Here is a 21,421-nt window from a genome sequence, read left to right on the forward strand (position 1 = left end):
ATCTATCTATCTATCTCCTATCTATCTATCTATCTATCTATCTATCTATCTATCTATATATCATATCTATCATATCTATCTCATATCTATCCATCTATCTATCTCATATCTATCTATCTATCTATCTATCTCATATCTATCTATCTATCTATCTCATATCTATCTATCTATCTATCTCATATCTATCTATCTCATATCTATCTATCTATCTATCTATCTATCTCATATCTATCTATCTATCTCATATCTATCTATCTATCTATCTCATATCTATCTATCTCATATCTATCTATCTATCTCATATCTATCTATCTATCTATCTATCTCCTATCTATCTATCTATCTATCTATCTCATATCTATCTATCTATCTCCTATCTATCTATCTATCTATCTATCTATCTATCTATCTATCTGTCTGTCTATCTATCTCATATCTATCTATCTATCTATCTATCTATCTATCTCATATCTATCTATCTATCTATCTATCTATCTATCTATCTATCTCATATCTATCCTTCTATCTATCTATCTCATATCTATCTATCTATCTCATATCTATCTATCTATCTATATATCTCCTATCTATATATCTATCTCATATCTATCTATCTATCTATCTATCTATCTATCTATCTATCCCCTATCTATCTATCTCCTATCTATCTATCTATCTATCTATCTATCTATCTCATATCTATCTATCTCATATCTATCTATCTATCTATCTATCTATCTATCTCATATATATCTATCTATCTATCTATCTATCTATCTCATATCTATCTATCTATCTATCTATCTATCTATCTATCTATCTATCTATCTATCTCATATCTATCTATCTATCTATCTATCTCATATCTATCTATCTATCTGTTTGTCGTTGTATCTCATATCTATTTCCTTTAAATTCAAAGAATTCTTATGACAAATACACGTTAGCATTGCTAAATAATGTAGAAAATCTGACAATGATCAGTTTATCTCTCTATCTACCTATAAGTTTATCTATAATCAGTATATCTATGTATTATAAATCGCTATAAGTTTCTCTATCTGTGAGTTGCTGTCTCCTGGGCCCCCTGGGCTGTGTGCGGCCGGGGGTGCAGGTATTTGGGGTGAGCAGTGATGGATGATCCCTCTGATAATTGCTTGTCCCTCCTTGTTTGCTGGGCGCAGGCAGCACAACAATAGGACACAAACAATTACGTCGACATTAAGAATAAATGAAGGAGTATAAATAGGGGAAGCGGCAGCGGAGAGGAAGCAGCCAGAGATCCAGCACAGAGATGCCTGACACCGCCGCCCCCGCCTGCCTCCTCTGCCTCCTCGCCCTGTCCTCAGCATGCTACATCCAGAACTGCCCCAGGGGGGGCAAGAGGTCCTACCCCGACACACAAGTGCGCCAGGTAATGGGGGGGGACTGGGACATACACCTACATGCTAGTCTGACAGATGGGACAGATGGAGCTGTACTACCATAACTATGAATGCTTACCTGCAGTCCTATGTAAATCTAAAGTTTCCATCCTTGTGATATCCAACTCAGCATTGCTACTTCTTCACCCATGAGATACGTATAGTCCTGTTATATGTGGTTATGACTTCAATAGTTGGACGAGTGTAATAGACTTACCTGCAGTCCCATGTAAATATAAGTATGAATGGATCTAATTCACAGCATGTTGTAAACTCACACTCTCAGCTCTGCTACATTGTAATGTCTTATGGGATTGAGTGTAGAGTACAGTATTGGTTACGGTGCACAGATGTAGTAGAGCTGAATGGTGTGTGCACGGGGTGCAGTCCTATGTAATTATGTGCAGTCCTGTATAATATCTGTAGTTCTATGTAATATCTGCAGTCCTATGTAAATATAGGCAGTTCAATGTAATATCCGCAGTCCGATGTAAATATAGGCAGTTCTATGTAAATATAGGCAGTTCTATTTAATATCTGCAGTCCTATGTAAATATAGGCAGTTCTATTTAATATCTTTAGTTCTATGTAATATCTGCAGTCCTATGTAAATATAGGCAGTTCTATGTAATATCTTCAGTTCTATGTAATACCCGAAGTCCTATGTAAATATAGGCAGTTCTGTTTATTATCTGCAGTCCTATGTAAATATAGGCAGCTTTATGTAATATCTGCAGTCCTATGTAAATATAGGCAGTTCTATTTAATAGCTTTAGTTCTATGTAATATCTGCAGTCCTATGTAAATATAGGCAGTTCTATGTAATATCTGCAGTTCTATGTAATACCCGAAGTCCTATGTAAATATAGGCAGTTCTATTTAATATCTGCAGTCCTATGTAAATATAGGCAGTTTTATGTAATATCTGCAGTCCTATGTAAATATATGCAGTTTTATGTAATACCCGAAGTCCTATGTAAATATAGGCAGTTCTATTTAATATCTGCAGTCCTATGTAAATATAGGCAGTTTTATGTAATATCTGCAGTCCTATGTAAATATAGGCAGTTCTATGTAATATCTGCAGTCCTATGTAGTTTTTTGCAGTCCTATGTAATATATGCAGTCCTGTGTAATTATATATCTGCACTTCCGTGTAATTATGGGCAGTCCTATGTAATATGTGTAGTCCCATGTAATTAAGGCCAGTCCTATGTAATATCCACAGCCCTAAGCAATATCTGTAGTCCTATAAATGTATATAGATGGAGATAGTCTCCATGTGCATATGTTTTGTCTGATTTCTTTTACTGACCTAAAGTAACTCCCTGGATGAAGTCCTATGCAAATCCCAATAAGTCACATTGCTATGGATGTAGCAGAGCTGAGTTTGTTCGATTATCACAATATACCAGAATATCACAATATGTATTTGTTCAGAGAACTCCACCTGCTACACACAACACACTTAATGATGATGACAGAGTCAGCTCTGCTACATCTGCACTTACGGAGACTTTAGCTGAGTTGCTCTGAGATCTTCAGCACCAGGGACCATGGACGGTTCATTGTGTGTAAATCCATTGATCACTGCTACATCCCCATAGCGGTAGTAGTGTTTCAGGACCCTGGACAGCTCTGCTACATTGCTGGTCTCATAATTGTGACTTGTCATTGCAGTTATAGATGTAGCAGAGCTGTGTTTGCTGTGTGCGGTTTTCCATAGGTTTGCAGTTAAACACAGTGAATGGCATTACAATAAGTTGCACATCATCAATCCTATTGTATAATGGATATAAATAATACTGACATATTGGGGTAGATTTACTAAGAATGGTTCAAACTGCAATGTGACGCTCATAAATAATATCACCATACTGCACAGATAACTAGTATACTACTGCCATACTGTGCACACAAGTAACAGTGACATAGTATGCACATAACTAGTGTCATTATAAGACGTACAGAATTAATACTGTCATATTGTACACATGCAACGAATTCCACTGTACAGACAGCATGAATAACACTGCCGTACTGTACACACTACTATTACTACATTTACACTAGACATACAATACTGCCATACAGTGTACAGCACCATATAGACATCATATATATAGCTGCCATATCATGCAGGTAGGCAGTGCCTTTATACAGTGCACATATATAGCACTGCAGGACTGTGCACACTAATAATACCTCAATATAGAAACATAAATAACACTGCCATATTCTACGCATAACTTATACCGTCATATCACATAGATAAGTAATACTGCTATACTGTACACACAACTAATACCGTTATATCACATTGATAAGTAATACTGCTATACTGTACACATAACTAATACCATTATATCACATAGATAAGTAATACTGCTATACTGTACACACAACTAATACCGTTATATTACATTGATAAGTAATACTGCTATACTGTACACATAACTAATACCATTATATCACATAGATAAGTAATACTGCTATACTGTACACATAACTTATATCATCATATCACATAGATAAGTAATACTGCTGTACTGTACACATAACTAATACCGTTATATCACATAGATAAGTAATACTGCTATACTGTACACATAACTAATACCATTACAGCATGTAGATGAGTAATACTGCTATACTGTACATATAACTAATACTGTTATATCGCATAGATAAGTAATACTACTATACTGTACACATAACTAATACTGTCATATCACATAGATAAGTAATACTGCTATACTGGACACATAACTAATACTGTCATATCACATAGATAAGTAATACTGCTATACTGTACACACAACTAATACCGTTATATCACATAGATAAGTAATACTGCTATACTGTACACATAACTTATATCATCATATCACATAGATAAGTAATACTGCTATACTATACACATAACTAATACCGTTATATCACATAGATAAGTAATACTGCTATACTGTACACACAACTAATACCGTTATATCACATTGATAAGTAATACTGCTATACTATACACATAACTAATACCGTCATATCACATAGATAAGTAATACTGCTATACTGTACACACAACTAATACCGTTATATCACATTGATAAGTAATACTGCTATACTGTACACACAACTAATACCGTCATATCACATAGATAAGTAATACTGCTATACTGTACACATAACTAATACCATTATATCACATAGATAAGTAATACTGCTATACTGTACACATAACTTATATCATCATATCACATAGATAAGTAAATACTGCTATACTATACACATAACTAATACCGTTATATCACATAGATATGTAATACTGCTATACTGTACACACAACTAATACCGTCATATCACATAGATAAGTAATACTGCTATACTGTACACATAACTAATACCGTCATATCACATAGATAAGTAATACTGCTATACTGTACACATAACTAATACCATTATATCACATAGATAAGTAATACTGCTATACTATACACATAACTAATACCGTTATATCACATAGATATGTAATACTGCTATACTGTACACACAACTAATACCGTTATATCACATTGATAAGTAATACTGCTATACTATACACATAACTAATACCGTCATATCACATAGATAAGTAATACTGCTATACTGTACACATAACTAATACCATTATATCACATTGATAAGTAATACTGCTATACTATACACATAACTAATACCGTCATATCACATAGATAAGTAATACTGCTATACTGTACACACAACTAATACCGTCATATCACATAGATAAGTAATACTGCTATACTGTACACATAACTAATACCATTATATCACATAGATAAGTAATACTGCTATACTGTACACATAACTTATATCATCATATCACATAGATAAGTAAATACTGCTATACTATACACATAACTAATACCGTTATATCACATAGATATGTAATACTGCTATACTGTACACACAACTAATACCGTCATATCACATAGATAAGTAATACTGCTATACTGTACACACAACTAATACCGTTATATCACATAGATAAGTAATACTGCTATACTGTACACACAACTAATACCGTCACATCACATAGATAAGTAATACTGCTATACTGTACACATAACTAATACCATTATATCACATTGATAAGTAATACTGCTATACTATATACACAACTAATACCATTATATCACATAGATAAGTAATACTGCTGTACTGTACACATAACTAATACCATTATATCACATAGATAAGTAATACTGCTGTACTGTACACATAACTAATACCATTATATCACATAGATAAGTAATACTGCTATACTGTACACATAACTAATACCATTATATCACATTGATAAGTAATACTGCTATACTATATACACAACTAATACCATTATATCACATAGATAAGTAATACTGCTATACTGTACACATAACTAATACCATTATATCACATAGATAAGTAATACTGCTATACTGTACACATAACTAATACCATTATATCACATTGATAAGTAATACTGCTATATTATACACATAACTAATACCGTCATATCACATAGATAAGTAATACTGCTATACTGTACACATAACTTATATCATCATATCACATAGATAAGTAAATACTGCTATACTATACACATAACTAATACCGTTATATCACATAGATATGTAATACTGCTATACTGTACACACAACTAATACCGTTATATCACATTGATAAGTAATACTGCTATACTGTACACATAACTAATACCATTATATCACATAGATAAGTAATACTGCTATACTGTACACATAACTAATACCGTTATATCACATAGATATGTAATACTGCTATACTGTACACACAACTAATACCATTATATCACATAGATAAGTAATACTGCTATACTGTACACATAACTAATACCATTATATCACATAGATAAGTAATACTGCTATACTGTACACATAACTAATACCATTATATCACATAGATAAGTAATACTGCTGTACTGTACACATAACTAATACCATTATATCACATAGATAAGTAATACTGCTATACTGTACACATAACTAATACCATTATATCACATTGATAAGTAATACTGCTATATTATACACATAACTAATACCGTCATATCACATAGATAAGTAATACTGCTATACTGTACACATAACTTATATCATCATATCACATAGATAAGTAAATACTGCTATACTATACACATAACTAATACCGTTATATCACATAGATATGTAATACTGCTATACTGTACACACAACTAATACCGTTATATCACATTGATAAGTAATACTGCTATACTATACACATAACTAATACCGTCATATCACATAGATAAGTAATACTGCTATACTGTACACATAACTAATACCATTATATCACATAGATAAGTAATACTGCTATACTGTACACACAACTAATACCGTTATATCACATAGATAAGTAATACTGCTATACTGTACACACAACTAATACCGTCACATCACATAGATAAGTAATACTGCTATACTGTACACATAACTAATACCATTATATCACATTGATAAGTAATACTGCTATACTATATACACAACTAATACCATTATATCACATAGATAAGTAATACTGCTGTACTGTACACATAACTAATACCATTATATCACATAGATAAGTAATACTGCTATACTGTACACATAACTAATACCATTATATCACATTGATAAGTAATACTGCTATACTATATACACAACTAATACCATTATATCACATAGATAAGTAATACTGCTATACTGTACACATAACTAATACCATTATCTCACATAGATAAGTAATACTGCTGTACTGTACACATAACTAATACCATTATATCACATAGACAAGTAATACTGCTATACTGTACACATAACTAATACCATTATATCACATTGATAAGTAATACTGCTATACTATACACATAACTAATACCGTCATATCACATAGATAAGTAATACTGCTATACTGTACACATAACTTATATCATCATATCACATAGATAAGTAAATACTGCTATACTATACACATAACTAATACCGTCATATCACATAGATATGTAATACTGCTATACTGTACACACAACTAATACCGTTATATCACATTGATAAGTAATACTGCTATACTATACACATAACTAATACCGTCATATCACATAGATAAGTAATACTGCTATACTGTACACATAACTAATACCATTATATCACATAGATAAGTAATACTGCTATACTGTACACACAACTAATACCGTTATATCACATAGATAAGTAATACTGCTATACTATACACATAACTAATACCATTACAGCATGTAGATGAGTAATACTGCTATACTGTACACACAACTAATACCGTCATATCACATAGATAAGTAATACTGCTATACTGTACACATAACTAATACCATTATATCACATTGATAAGTACCCGTGACCCCAGTACTATAGCCATACTATACCTGCCACAGATAATGGTGCCCCTATAACTTTATGGCGCCTCCTAGTGGTATAACTCCCAATAACTGATGGAAATAACAGCAGACATGACTGGTGTATGATCCTGTGCCCTGGTGTCTTGCAGTGTATACCCTGCGGCCCGGGGAATAGAGGGAACTGCTTCGGTCCAAACATTTGCTGTGGAGAAGATGTAGGATGTTATGTCGGGACCCCTGAAACTCTGCGCTGTGTGGAGGAGAACTACTTACCTTCCCCCTGTGAGGCCGGCGGGAAACCCTGCAGCAGTGGAGGCCGATGTGCTGCACCGGGGATATGCTGCAGTGACGGTAAGTCGCCCATCTGAGGGGGAGACAAAGAAGAACATTGGGATCAGTCATGGAGCTCATATGGTAGTATTATACCTGCAGCCCATACTGATACTCACTGATACTCACCTACCTCATCATATCATACAGTAATCATATCATGTATCCAAAATCTAACACAAACATGACAACAACACTACTACTGCTACTATTACTAGTACTCAAAATAACACTATCAATCCTCTTAACAGGCTACAACCACTAATGCTGTCTACACATACTCCTAGTACAGTGATATACCCCTCGCAGATACTAATCACTGTTACTAATGAATATTACTTCCTATAGACTCCTAAAATAGTTCTATATAGTAACATTGATTCTACTACTAATGATCTGTCTCCTCTTAGCATTACTACTACTTTTACAACTGCTACTATTACTTATACTAATATTACTACTATTTCTAATCCTAATACTAATATTACTACTATTACTAAACCTAATACTAATATTACTATCACTGCTGCTCAATTCCCTGTATTACTCATAAAATATAATATAACTACAACTAGCACTGCACAATTGATTGATCAATATTACAATAAAACATTTGATAACTCCAACTACCAGGACATTTGTAATGCCAGTTACTATTTGCAAACATAATACTTCTAATACTACTGTACATATCGACCACTACTAATTCATTATACCGCTAAAACTGCAACTAAAATCATACAGACCATATGATAGTAACAATATACTATGACTAGTTATAATGGTGACAAGTCAATACCATTTTTGAAATACTCACTGCATTGCTACTACTATTACTTATACTTTCATATTCCTCCTAATATACTAGACCTTTTATAAAATTTTATTTACTACTAGAAAGCGCAATGCCTCTACTTATGCAGTATACTACCACTGGTAATACTACTACTACTGGTAATACTACTACTACCACTAGTAATACTACTACTACTATTACTGATAATACTACTACTACAACTACTACCACTGGTAATACTACTACTACCACTAGTAATACTACTACTATTACTGATAATACTACTACTACTTCTACTACCACTGGTAATACTACTACTTCTACTACTACCACTGATAATACTACTACTTCTACCACTACCACTGGTAATACTACTACTTCTACTACTACTACCACTGGTAATACTTCTAGTACTACTACCACTGGTAATACTACTACTTCTACTACCACTGGTAATACTACTACTACCACTGGTAATACTACTGCTGCTACTACTTCTACCACTTGTAATGCTACTACTTCTACTACCACTGGTAATACTACTACTACCACTGGTAATACTACTGCTGTTACTACTTCTACCACTGGTAATGCTACTATCACTTCTACTACCACTGGTAATACTACTACTACCACTGGTAATGCTACTACTTCTACTACTACTGCTGCTACTGGGGTTATTAAAACTAATCATTCTGTTAGTATTATAACTCTGGGGTGGATCTATCATACGCCCCCAGCACCCGTTTATTGGCACAGGTCCTGTCTGGCTTACAACTGTGCCCAGTATTCAGGTGTAAAAGGTGATAAATCCCCCTCCCGTATACATATACTGTACGTGTTATAATATATTTACACTCTCATAAAAAATACTACCCCTAAAATGCTATAAATACTACATCTACTTACAGTACTGATACGGATACCTTGATACACGTATTTCAGCTTATTATAAGTATGTTGGGCACATTTACTAAGGGCTTTGAGTCAGTTTTCTGTTGGACTTTGCAGTGGAAACTGCTTTCACAGGTCGCGGCAGTGCAGGGGGCACCAGATTCATGAAGAACGTGCGTCGGAAATCCTGAATCTGGTGCCCCGTGGACACTACACAGGACATTGCACATAGTACACACTGCATATAGTACACACAGCACATAGTACACACAGCACATAGTACACACAGCACATAGTACACACTGCACATAGTACACACAGCACATAGTACACACAGCACATAGTACACACAGCACATAGTACACACTGCACATAGTACACACAGCACATAGTACACAGGACACTGCACATAGTACACACTGCACATAGTACACAGGACACTGCACATAGTACACACTGCACATAGTACACACAGCACATAGTACACACTGCACATAGTACACACAGCTCATAGTACACACAGAACAGTGTACACACTGCATATAGTACACACAGCACATAGTACACACAGCACATAGTACACACAGAACAGTGTACACACTGCACATAGTACACACAGCTCATAGTACACACAGAACAGTATACACACTGCACATAATACACACAGCACATATTACACACAGCACATAGTACACACTGCACATAGTACACACAGCACATAGTACACACAGCTCATAGTACACACAGAACAGTGTACACACTGCACATAGTACACACAGCACATATTACACACAGTACATAGTACACACAGAACAGTGTACACACAGCACATATTACACACAGCACATAGTACACACTGCACATATTACACACAGCACATAGTACACACTGCACATAGTACACAGGACACTGCACATAGTACACGCCGCATATAGTACACACTGCACATAGTACACACAGCACATAGTACACACCGCACATAGTACACACTGCACATAGTACACAGGACACTGCACATAGTACACAGGACCCCGCACATAGTACACAGGACTCTGCACATAGTACACTGCACATAGTACACATGACCCCGCACATAGTACACAGACCCCTGCACATAGTACACACTGCACATAGTACACACCGCACATAGTACACAGTGCACATAGTACACAGGACACTGCACATAGTACACAAGACACAGCACATAGTAAACACAGCATATAGTACACACTCCACATAGTACACACCGCATATAGTACACACTCCACATAGTACACACAGCACATAGTACACACTGCACATAGTACACACTGCACATAGTACACACAGCGCATAGTACACACTGCACATAGTACACACTGCACATAGTACACACTGCACATAGTATACAGGACACTGCACATAGTACTCACTGCACATAGTACACACAGCACATAGTACACACAGCACATAGTACACACTGCACATAGTACACACCGCACATAGTACACAGTGCACATAGTACACAGGACACTGCACATAGTACACAGGACACAGCACATAGTAAACACAGCATATAGTACGCACTTCACATAGTACACACCGCATATAGTACACACAGCACATAGTACACACTGCACATAGTACACAGGACACTGCACATAGTACTCACTGCACATAGTACACACATCACATAGTACACACTGCACATAGTACACACAGCACATAGTACACACAGCACATAGTACACACTGCACATAGTACACAGGACACTGTACATAGTACACACAGCACATAGTACACACTGCACATAGTACACAGGACACTTCACATAGTAAACACTGCACATAGTACACACTGCACATAGTACACAGGACACTGTACATAGTACACACTGCACATAGTACACAGGACACTGCACATAGTACACACAGCACATAGTACACACTGCACATAGTACACAGGACACTGTACATAGTACACACAGCACATAGTACACACAGCACATAGTACACAGGACACTTCACATAGTAAACACTGCACTGTGGACCAGTGTTGATGCTACTATTAATAGTAAACATACTAATAACGATAACATTACTCTCTCCACACTTCTAGTATTAGATCTACTATTGATAGTAATAATAAATACAATACATTTTTATAAGCAACTACTACTTCTAATGCCATTACTCCAATGACCACAACTGGTATTATCACTATTATTACTAATTCTATTACACCGTTACTAGCACCTTCACTACTAACACTATGACATTAGCTAACACTCCCACAACCACTACTACTGCTATCACTGCTGCCATTATTATGACCAAAGCCTATGCTACCTCTATGACTACTACCGTTACTGCTACTATTACACTAACATCTACTGCCACTACTATTACAGTTACTGATACTACCACTAGTACTGCTACTACTTCTACTTTCATTACACATGCTACCACAATCGTTACAAATGTTACTACAGGCAGTCCCCGGGTTACGTACAAGATAGGGTCCAGAGGTTTGTTCTTAAGTTGAATTTGTATGGAAGTCAAAATTGTATAATTTATAATTGAAGTTCTAGGCTACTATTACTACTACTACCACTACTATTACTACTAGTAACACTACTACCACTACAAGTAACACTACTATCATTACTAGTAACACTACTATCACTACTAGAAACACCACTACCACTACAAGTAACACTGCTATCATTACTAGTAACACTACTACCACTACTAGTAACACTACTATCACTAGTAACACTACTATTACTACTACTAGTAACACTATTATCCACTACTAGTAACACTAATACCACTACTAACACTACTACCACTACAAGTAACACTACAATCATTACTAGTAACACTACTACCACTAGAAGTAACACTACTACCACTACAAGTAACACTACTACCACTACAAGTAACACTGCTATCATTACTAGTAACACTACTATCACTACAAGTAACACTACAATCATTACTATTAACACTACTATCACTACAAGTAACACTGCTATCATTACTAGTAACACTACTACCACTACAAGTAACACTACTACCACTACAAGTAACACTACTATCATTACTAGTAACACTACTACCACTACAAGTAACACTACTACCACTACAAGTAACACTACTATCATTACTAGTAACACTACTATCACTACAAGTAACACTACAATCATTACTATTAACACTACTATCACTACAAGTAACACTGCTATCATTACTAGTAACACCACTACCACTACTAGTAACACTAATATCACTACTACCACTACAAGTAACACTGCTATCATTACTAGTAACACTACTATCACTACTAGTAACACTACTACCACTACTAGTAACACTACAATCATTACTAGTAACACTACTAACACTACAAGTAACACTACTACCACTACAAGTAACACTACTACCACTACTAGTAACACTACAATCATTACTAGTAACACTACTAACACTACAAGTAACACTACTACCACTACAAGTAACACTACTACCACTACAAGTAACACTACAATCATTACTAGTAACACTACTAACACTACAATTAACACTACTACCACTACAAGTAACACTACTACCACTACTAGTAACACTACAATCATTACTAGTAACACTACTAACACTACAAGTAACACTACTACCACTACAAGTAACACTACTATCACTACAAGTAACACTACAATCATTACTAGTAACACTACTAACACTACAATTAACACTACTACCACTACAAGTAACACTACTATCACTACAAGTAACACTACAATCATTACTATTAACACTACTATCACTACAAGTAACACTGCTATCATTACTAGTAACACCACTACCACTACTAGTAACACTAATATCACTACTACCACTACAAGTAACACTGCTATCATTACTAGTAACACTACTATCACTACTAGTAACACTACTACCACTACTAGTAACACTACAATCATTACTAGTAACACTACTAACACTACAAGTAACACTACTACCACTACAAGTAACACTACTACCACTACTAGTAACACTACAATCATTACTAGTAACACTACTAACACTACACGTAACACTACTACCACTACAAGTAACACTACTACCACTACAAGTAACACTACAATCATTACTAGTAACACTACTAACACTACAAGTAACACTACTACCACTACAAGTAACACTACTACCACTACAAGTAACACTACAATCATTACTAGTAACACTACTAACACTACAATTAACACTACTACCACTACAAGTAACACTACTACCACTACTAGTAACACTACAATCATTACTACTAACACTACTAACACTACAAGTAACACTACTACCACTACAAGTAACACTACTATCACTACAAGTAACACTACAATCATTACTATTAACACTACTATCACTACAAGTAACACTGCTATCATTACTAGTAACACTACTATCACTACTAGTAACACTACTACCACTACTAGTAACACTACAATCATTACTAGTAACACTACTACCACTACAAGTAACACTACTACTACTACAAGTAACACTACAATCATTACTAGTAACACTACTATCACTACAAGTAACACTACAATCATTACTATTAACACTACTATCACTACAAGTAACACTGCTATCATTACTAGTAACACTACTACCACTACAAGTAACACTTCTACCACTAGTTACACTACTGTCATTACTAGTAACACTACTACCACTACAAGTAACACTGCTATCACTAGTAACACTACTATCACTACAAGTAACACTACAATCATTACTATTAACACTACTATCACTACAAGTAACACTGCTATCATTACTAGTAACACCACTACCACTACTAATAACACTACTATCACTAGTAACACTACTATTACTACTAGTAACACTATTATCCACTACTAGTAACACTACTATCATTACTAGTAACACCACTACCACTACTAGTAACACTAATATCACTACTACCACTACAAGTAACACTGCTATCATTACTAGTAACACTACTATCACTACTAGTAACACTACTACCACTACTAGTAACACTACAATCATTACTAGTAACACTACTAACACTACAAGTAACACTACTACCACTACAAGTAACACTACTACCACTACTAGTAACACTACAATCATTACTACTAACACTACTAACACTACAAGTAACACTACTACCACTACAAGTAACACTACTATCACTACAAGTAACACTACAATCATTACTAGTAACACTACTATCATTACTATTAACACTACTATCATTACTAGTAACACTACTATCACTACTAACACTACTATTACTACTACTAGTAACACTATTATCCACTACAAGTAACACTACTATCACTACTAGTAACACTACTACCACTACAAGTAACACTACTATCATTAGTAGTAACACTATTATCACTACTAGTAACACTACTATCACTACTAGTAACACTACTATCACTACTAATAACATACATTCTACCCCAATCTCCTTGACCCCCTATTGCAATATAACTACTACTACTCCCATCAGATCTAGCAGTCCTCCTGTGTCCTCCCCCAGGTCTCTGTAGTACATTTCCTCAGTGTATTATAGACTGTGTGATATTTACAACTTCCTGAACTCTGCTGCTTCTAATCGGAAATTGGGACCATAAAATGGGTGATGGGGGCTACTCAGGCTATTACTGGCCATCTAGTGGGATGGTAAGTGGTCATGTGACCGCTGCCCATTACCTATACTGGGATGTCCATGTAATGTAGTGGTAAGAGAGATTAGTCCTGGGGGGCTCATTACCTGTTTGTCTGGTGTAGCAGTGCTGAGTATGTCGGATAGACATATGTTAACCCCCCCCCCCCCTCCCAATGCTCACCGGATCTATCAGGAGGCAGATAGATACACAGATAGTAACAGAAAGTAACAGGTAGATACACAGATAGTAACATATAGATACACAGATAGTAACAGATACACAGATAGTAACAGATAGATACACAGAGATAGTAACAGATAGATACACAGATAGTAACAGATAGATACACAGATAGTAACAGATAGATACACAGATAGTAACAGGTAGATACACAGATAGTAACAGGTAGATACACAGAGATAGTAACAGATAGATACACAGATAGTAACAGATACACAGATAGTAACAGATACACAGATAGTAACAGATAGATACACAGATAGTAACAGGTAGATACACAGATAGTAACAGATACACAGATAGTAACAGATACACAGATAGTAACAGATAGATACACAGAGATAGTAACAGATAGATACACAGAGATAGTAACAGATAGATACACAGATAGTAACAGATACACAGATAGTAACAGATACACAGATAGTAACAGATACACAGATAATAACAGATAGATACACAGATAGTAACAGATACACAGATAGTAACAGATACACAGATAGTAACAGGTAGATACACAGATAGTAACAGATAGATACACAGATAGTAACAGATAGATACACAGAGATAGTAACAGATAGATACACAGATAGATACACAGATAGTAACAGATACACAGATAGTAACAGATAGATACACAGAGATAGTAACAGATAGATACACAGAGATAGTAACAGATAGATACACAGATAGTAACAGATAGATACACAGAGATAGTAACAGATAGATACACAGATAGTAACAGATAGATACACAGAGATAGTAACAGATAGATACACAGAGATAGTAACAGATAGATACACAGAGATAGTAACAGATAGATACACAGATAGTAACAGGTAGATACACAGATAGTAACAGGTAGATACACAGATAGTAACAGGTAGATACACAGAGATAGTAACAGATAGATACACAGAAATAGTAACAGATAGATACACCGATAGTAACAGATAGATACACAGAAAGTAACAGATACATACACATATAGTAACAGATAGATACACAGATAGTAACAGGTAGATACACAGATAGTAACAGATAGATACACATATAGTAACAGGTAGATACACAGATAGTAACAGATACATACACAGATAGTAACAGATAGATACACAGATAGTAACAGGTAGATACACAGATAGTAACAGATAGATACACAGAGATAGTAACAGATAGATACACAGATAGTAACAGATAGATACACAGATAGTAACAGATAGATACACAGAAAGTAACAGATACATACACATATAGTAACAGGTAGATACACAGATAGTAACAGATAGATACACAGATAGTAACAGATAGATACACAGATAGTAACAGGTAGATACACAGATAGTAACAGATAGACACACAGAGATAGTAACAGATAGATACACAGATAGTAACAGATAGATACACAGAAAGTAACAGATACATACACATATAGTAACAGGTAGATACACAGATAGTAACAGATAGATACACAGATAGTAACAGATAGATACACAGATAGTAACAGGTAGATACACAGAAAGTAACAGGTAGATACACAGATAGTAACAGATACACAGATAGTAACAGGTAGATACACAGATAGTAACAGATAGATACACAGATAGTAACAGGTAGATACACAGATAGATACACAGATAGTAACAGGTAGATACACAGATAGTAACAGATAGATACACAGATAGTAACAGATAGATGCACAGAGATAGTAACAGATAGATGCACAGAGATAGTAACAGATAGATACACAGATAGTAACAGATATATACACAGATAGTAACAGATAGATACACAGATAGTAACAGGTAGATACACAGATAGTAACAGATATAAACACAGATAGTAACAGATAGATACACAGAGATAGTAACAGATAGATACACAGATAGTAACAGGTAGATACACAGATAGTAACAGGTAGATACACAGATAGTAACAGATAGATACACAGGGGGATATTTATCAGGACCTCTGCGCACCGCCAGCTTATTGCTAGCTTTTGCGATTATTTTCCCCAATCCGCCACCTTCACGCCAGTAGTTACCTTCTTTTTGCAAACAGTCTGCAAATGCCTCAGCTCAGAGCAGGATAGAGGTGAACTGTGTAGGATTTTGCGTGTAGCAGGATAGAAGAGACGTGTTTGGGAGCTGCAGACAGGACAGAGAAGTGTCCCATGTAGCAAATAGAAGAGAAGTTTGTAGGATTTTGCAAATAGTACAGAGAAGTGTCCCATGTAGCAGATAGAAGAGAAGTGACTGGGAGCTGCAGACAGGACAGAGAAGTGCCCCCATGTAGCAGATAGAAGAGAAGTGTTTGGGAGCTGCAGACAGGACAGAGAAGTGTCCCCATGTAGCAGGATAGAAGAGAAGTGAGTGGGAGCTGCAGACAGGACAGAGAAGTGTCCCCATGTAGCAGGATAGAAGAGAAGTGTTTGGGAGCTGCAGACAGGACAGAGAAGTGTCCCCATGTAGCAGGATAGAAGAGAAGTGAGTGGGAGCTGCAGACAGGACAGAGAAGTGTTCCCGTGTAGCAGGATAGAAGAGAAGTGTGTAGGAGCTGCAGACAGGACAGAGAAGTGTTCCAGTGTAGCAGTATAGAAGAGAAGTGTGTGGGAGCTGCAGTCAGGACAGAGAAGTGTCCCATGTAGCAGATAGAAGAGAAGTTTGTAGGATTTTGCAAATAGTACAGAGAAGTGTCCCCGTGTAGCAGATAGAAGAGAAGTGTTTGGGAGCTGCAGACAGGACAGAGAAGTGTCCCCATGTAGCAGGATAGAAGAGAAGTGAGTGGGAGCTGCAGACAGGACAGAGAAGTGTCCCCATGTAGCAGGATAGAAGAGAAGTGAGTGGGAGCTGCAGACAGGACAGAGAAGTGTCCCCATGTAGCAGGATAGAAGAGACGTGTTTGGGAGCTGCAGACAGGACAGAGAAGTGTCCCGTGTAGCAGGATAGAAGAGAAGTGTTTGGGAGCTGCAGACAGGACAGAGAAGTGTCCCGTGCAGCAGATAGAAGAGAAGTGTTTGGGAGCTGCAGACAGGACAGAGAAGTGTCCCCATGTAGCAGGATAGAAGAGAAGTGAGTGGGAGCTGCAGACAGGACAGAGAAGTGTCCCCATGTAGCAGGATAGAAGAGAAGTGTTTGGGAGCTGCAGACAGGACAGAGAAGTGTCCCGTGTAGCAGGATAGAAGAGAAGTGTTTGGGAGCTGCAGACAGGACAGAGAAGTGTCCCATGTAGCAGATAGAAGAGAAGTTTGTAGGATTTTGCAAATAGTACAGAGAAGTGTCCCCGTGTAGCAGATAGAAGAGAAGTGACTGGGAGCTGCAGACAGGACAGAGAAGTGTCCCATGTAGCAGATAGAAGAGAAGTGAGTGGGAGCTGCAGACAGGACAGAGAAGTGTCCCGTGCAGCAGATAGAAGAGAAGTGTTTGGGAAGTTGCAGACAGGACAGAGAAGTGTCCCCCGTGTAGCAGGATGACCACACTGGTGTCTGAGGAGGATACTGTGCAGAATTACAGGGGTGCAGCAGGAGACCAGCACTGGGGGATCCACTCCAGGAGAAGCCCCTGCTGAGGAGGTCACTGGGTGCAGGGTGTCACACACCTGGGTGCTGCTGAGGAGGTCACTGGGTGTCACACACCTGGGTGCTGCTGAGGAGGTCACTGGGTGCTGGGTGTCACACACCTGGGTGCTGCTGTGAGTGTTATCTCATTCTGGGCTGTGGGAGAAGCAGAGAGGAGCTTGTAGCAGGATCACATGTAAGTGCCCGAATCTAACATTGCGCCTAAACTGCGCCTAAACTGTGTTAAAGTAAAGTGATTAATAAGAGGCAGGAAATACACTTATCACAGATGGTTGTAGCTTGTGATAATTCTGGGGCAACAATGCAGAACACTGATACATCTGGCACTTTGTATGTTGGTAGCAGCAGAGCTGACTTTGTAAAAAAAAAGTTGACTTTGTAATTATTAGAAATGTTTGTCCTATGTAGCAGAGCCGAGAATTTCAGATTGGACCCATCCAGAAGATTTGTTCTATGATGAATGAATGTGTGAGATGACATAGCAGAGCTGGGTTTGTCTGATGACGTAGCAGAGCTGGGTTTCTCAGATGATTATTAGAGCTGAGCATGTCAGATGATGTAGTAGTGCTGGTTTTGTCAGATGAATTAGTATTGATGTGCTTGTCAATTAACATAGCAGAGCTGGGTTTGTCAGATGACGTAGCAGAGCTGGGTTTGTCAGATGATTATTAGAGCAGAGCATGTCAGATGACATAGCAGAGCTGGGTTTGTTAGATGAAGTAGCATTGATGTGTTTATCAAATGACATAGCAGAGCTGGGTTTTTTCGGATGACGTAGCAGTGGACGTAACGTGGAGATAAATGTAAATTTGGAAGCAGCTCTGGATGTGAGTGGAGACATAACCTCTATGCTATCTGTGTCGCCCCTGCAGACAGTTGCATCGTGGACCCCAGCTGCCTGGATGAGGACAGTGAGAGGAGACCCGGCTCCTCGGAGCAGAACATGACCCAGATGGACGGCTCGGCCGGCGACCTCCTCCTCAGACTCATGCACATGGCCAACAGACAACAGCAGAGCAAGCACCAGTTCTAATGACAGCGCCCCCTATCCTGTGCTCAGTGTATGACACCCCCGGTGCCTGCACCGGACCTTATCTGAGAATGTGACCAGACACAGGGCCACAGATCATTGTACATAGAGAATAAAGTCTTTTATTGCACTGTCCTGAGACTGCGGCTGCGTCCTGTCTTATTATATCACATAGCACCGCGGGGGAGGGGGATAATCTACACACCGGGGGGGGGGGGGGGGGGGGGAGAAGAGGATAAACTACACACCGCGGGGGCGGGGAAGAAGCTACACACCGCGGGGGGAGGGTGATAAACTACACATCAGGGGGAGGAAAAGAAGCTACACACTGCAGGGGAGGAGCATAACCTACACACCGCGAGGGATGGGGATAAGCTACACACTGCGGGGGAGGAGGATAAGCTACACACCGCGAGGGATGGGGATAAGCTACACACTGCAGGTGAGAGGGATAAGTTACACACTGCGGGGGAGGAGGATAAGCTACACACTGCAGGGGAGGGGGATAAGTTACACACTGCGGGGGAGGGGGATAAGTTACACATCACGGACGAGGGGGATAAACTACACATTGCGGGGGAGGAGGATAAACTACACACCGCGGAGGCGGGGAAGAAGCTACACCGCGGGGGAGGGAGATAAACTACACGCTGGGGGGAAAATAGGATAAACTACACACCGCGGAGGCGGGGTATAAACTACACACCGCGGGGGAGGAGGATAAGCTACACACCGGGGGAGGAGGATAAGCTACACGGTGCAGGGGAGGAGAAGAAGCTACACACCGCAAGGGATGAGAAGAAGCTACACACCACAGGGGGAGGAGGATAAGCGACATTTCGTGGAGGAGGAGGATAAGATACACACCACGGGGGGGTGAGACAAGCTACACACCGCAAGGGAAAAGGACAAGCTATACACTGCAGGGGCAGGAGGATAAGCTACACACCGTGGGGGAGGAGGATAGATATGAGATAGATAGATAGGAGATAGATA

At 37.7% G+C, this 21,421-nt stretch overlaps 1 protein-coding gene across 1 annotated transcript; it reads left to right on the top strand.

The window, feature by feature from the left end:
• The first annotated feature begins 1,250 nt into the window (after positions 1–1,250).
• Positions 1,251–20,560, top strand: AVP (arginine vasopressin). The gene is made up of 3 exons (XM_072132640.1): positions 1,251–1,414; positions 8,022–8,223; positions 20,268–20,560. The coding sequence occupies exons 1-3, from the start codon at positions 1,295–1,297 to the stop codon at positions 20,426–20,428; spliced, it is 483 nt and encodes a 160-aa protein (XP_071988741.1). The 5' UTR covers positions 1,251–1,294; the 3' UTR covers positions 20,429–20,560.
• The last annotated feature ends 861 nt before the right edge of the window (positions 20,561–21,421 follow it).

Source organism: Engystomops pustulosus, chromosome 1 (assembly GCF_040894005.1).
Source record: "Engystomops pustulosus chromosome 1, aEngPut4.maternal, whole genome shotgun sequence".
In the NCBI taxonomy this organism is placed as follows: Eukaryota; Metazoa; Chordata; class Amphibia; order Anura; family Leptodactylidae; genus Engystomops; species Engystomops pustulosus.